The 3,554-nt window shown below is 38.9% G+C and overlaps 1 protein-coding gene across 1 annotated transcript; it reads left to right on the top strand.

The window, feature by feature from the left end:
* The first annotated feature begins 1,608 nt into the window (after window positions 1-1,608).
* Window positions 1,609-2,974, top strand: LOC108916045 (NADH dehydrogenase (ubiquinone) complex I, assembly factor 6). The gene is made up of 4 exons (XM_018722233.1): window positions 1,609-1,726; window positions 1,782-2,013; window positions 2,177-2,409; window positions 2,496-2,974. Exons 1-4 carry the CDS (start codon window positions 1,614-1,616, stop codon window positions 2,842-2,844), a joined length of 927 nt encoding a protein of 308 aa, XP_018577749.1. The 5' UTR covers window positions 1,609-1,613; the 3' UTR covers window positions 2,845-2,974.
* Window positions 2,975-3,554: the final 580 nt, after the last annotated feature.

Here is a 3,554-nt window from a genome sequence, read left to right as displayed (position 1 = left end):
AGACAAGCCGTCGAAAAAAGAAAAATCAAGGCATTGCCTGCTCCCCTGCCCACGGGGCCAGCCAAGGCAAGAGGAGATCCCGCAGAGTGCCTACATCGACCATGCTTATTTTTTACCCTGGGTGACCACCCCAACGACATCCCCCCATGCCCGCTAACCTCTTCTGTTTCAGAGACCGCCAGGATCAAGAAACGAATACAACGACACACCCACACGCGCACGCCCTTGCCCGCCCACGCCCACACTCACACGCACACCCACACGCGCGCACACACGCACACACACACACACACACCCGCGCTTGCCTAAGGGCCACCTTAGCAAAGCGCATCCCAGGTTGCATAGCCGCACTACCCTACCCAACTATAAACATGACGGGGTTTACACAGACGAGCCGGCGAAGCAAGAAGAGCGCCAGAAGAAAGGGCCCTAGCCGGCGGGGTCCAGCCAGGACAAAACGAGGTCTCACAAAGCGCCTACACCGGCCGCATTTGCGGTCGGGGTAGACGACGGATGGGGCTCACCTACGAAGGCTGTCCAGGCCTACACGAGATGAGGCAGGATAAAGAGGGATAATCCCCCTCGATCCCAAATCATTGAGGCNTAGACGACGGATGGGGCCCACCTACGAAGGCTGTCCAGGCCTACACGAGATGAGGCAGGATAAAGAGGGATAATCCCCCTCGATCCCAAATCATTGAGGCCAATTTCTAGCCATGGAATAATGGCGCGCGCTTGTGGTCGGGGTAGACGATGGACAGGGACCACATTCACGAGGCTGACCTAGCTTACAGAGATAAAGCAGGACAAAGAGGGATAGTCCGCCTCGGTCCCAAATTATCGAGGCCACGTTTAATGCCAACAATAACGGCGTGAAAGGGGAGAAGACAGCAGCCAATCGCATTCTGCTAGAGAGAGATAGCAAAGTCCTTAACCTCCCTCTCTCTCCACAACCTCCGCTGCACTCTCGGCCACTGGGACGCTGCCTCCAGTAGTATATACTTTAAGGCCTTGCCCACATCAGCGCGTTGTATATCCCACAAAACATATAATGATCATATACTACTGGAGGCAGAGTCCCAGTGGCCGAAAATGTAGTGACGGTTTAGAGGGAGCGGGGGATAGGAGCGTATAGGCTATCTATCTCTAGCAACATGCAATCGCGTGCTGCTAGAGAGAGAAAGGCGTATTCCCTCTTTTACCCATCTCTCTCTAAACCTCCGCTATACTCACGGCCACTGAGACGCTGCCTCCAGTAGTATATACTCTTAAGTATAATACAGTATATCCTCTTTGATACTAGGTCTATGAGAGTGATGACCATGGTGATGATTTGGATGGATCTTAGAGCATATACTGTTGGAGACAGCGTCCCAGTGGCAGAAAGTGTAGCGGAGGTTTAGAGAGAGAGGGTTATAGGATTATATTTGCTATCGCTCTCTAGCAACATGCAATCGTGTGCTACTAAAGAGAGATAAGATATACCCTCCTTTACCTCTCTCTCTCTCTCTAAACCTCCGCTATACTATCGGGCGAGATGCTGCCTCCAGCAGTATATGCTCTAAGGGATGGATAACCTTATATATATATATACAGATACATATTTTGGAAAAATGAATATAAATAAATTAAATTCAAAATTTTCCTTAAAAATTAATAATAGAAATGTTAATTTTTTTAGTAATAAAAGTAATTCAACCGCTGAATATTGCTTGGGATCTGTAAAGTGTGTAAAATTTAAAATGTACCAATATGTTGTTATAGATATGTAATTTTTATAGAAGATACGATTATGAAAATTTTATTTGCACTATATTACTTCGGAACCCTTCAAGATCATGTGCTTTTGCAATTCGCAGTTTTAATGTAGAAGTTGCACGAGTAGCAGAACAGGTGTCCCAGGAAACCATTGGATCTATGAGACTGAAATTTTGGGAAGATGCAGTTGAAAAATGTTTTTCTGGCGATATTAAAGCTGTTCCTAAGCATCCTGTAGCAGTGGAATTATTTAAGGTAAAAAAATATGGATTAAAAATAACAAAATGCAGTAATTTTAGCCGACAAAGGCTAACAACGTTAATTGCATTGGAAAATAATGTTCCTTTCGTAGTCATAATATATACATTGGATGAAAACTGCACTAATTTTGTATGTATAACATGTAAAACTGTTTTAGGCAGTGCAGAGTAATAAATTAACTAAAAGATACCTTCATGCATTAATTACATCTAGAAAAGATTATTTAAGTCTAAAAGGATTTCAGAATTTGGATGTTATGGAAAAATATTCTGAACGTACTGTATCCAACATCCTTTATTTAATTTTAGAAGGATGCAATGTTAAAAATATTCATGCAGATCATGCTGCGTCTCATTTAGGAAAAGCACAAGGAATTGTACAACAATTAAGGTAAATATAATTTGTAGAGTTAAAATCTGATTGTAATTTACTTGTATATGATGTATGATTATTAGAATTTATGATTTTAATTACAGGAGTATACCCCTGTCAAGGCGATTAAATTTTCTTCCAGTACCCCAAGATTTATTAATAAAAAATAAGGTAAGTCAAGAAGAAGTGCTCAGAGCAAGGCGTAGTGAACGCCTCAATGAATGCGTATTTGAAATTGCCACCAGAGCTCATCAGCACCTAATGAAATCAAGAAGCCTTAAAGAAAATGTTCCTAAAGAAGGAAGAAGTGCTTTGTTACCAGCTGTACCCATTTTTATTTATTTGGACAAATTACAGAAAGTTAATTATGATGTATTTCATCCTAGTTTGCAAAATAGATCTTGGAAGTTACTACCCGTTTTATGGTTTTCAAATTTAACAAATAAGTATTAGTTATTCAAATTATTCATGCAGCAAAAAAAAAGTGTGAATGACGAGAATTGTGTCAAACAATGATGTCCAGTAACATATATCTTAGATAATGTTCAACGTTTAATTTATTAATAAAAATATACATTTTAAAGCATCTTTTAAATTGAATGATTAGTTAACTGATTATTAAAAAAGAAATTGTAGAAATTTATATTAATTGTTATATTGCTTGGTAGATAAATTATTAAGAAATTTGATCTTTAAACTTAAAAAGAAAAGCATTTTTTTTTCTAAAATGATTCCTAATTAACTTTTTTTTGCAGTTGAAACTTAAAACCATTCTAACTAGGACATTGCTTTTTTTAACAAATTGTACATGCAGTAGCTACTATGAAGAAGCCATACTCTACCATTCTATCAACTTTTATCGCAACTGTTGTTACACCCTGTGTATTGTTTTCTGATAATGATTCTGATGAAAAGAAATCCTTGTTTATAAGCAAGGATAGTAAAATTCTGACTGAGGAATTAATATATAGTGTTTTTTTATAAAATTAATTCTTGTAATTGCATGTATTTTATATACATACAATAGCTTTGTTTTGGTTCTGAAACTGAAGACTGTATGGAACTAATTCATAATCGACACAACTGTATGTGCACTAAACTGTATTCCAACATTTTTTACTTATATTAGATTGCTAATAAATTGCTCGATGTAGGTTCCTAAA

The sequence above is a fragment of the Anoplophora glabripennis genome, unplaced genomic scaffold, assembly GCF_000390285.2.
Source record: "Anoplophora glabripennis isolate ALB-LARVAE unplaced genomic scaffold, Agla_2.0 scaffold1763, whole genome shotgun sequence".
NCBI classification, from domain to species: domain Eukaryota; kingdom Metazoa; phylum Arthropoda; class Insecta; order Coleoptera; family Cerambycidae; genus Anoplophora; species Anoplophora glabripennis.
Note: the sequence above shows the minus strand (reverse complement) of the source record. Positions and strands in the feature narration are given on the sequence as shown.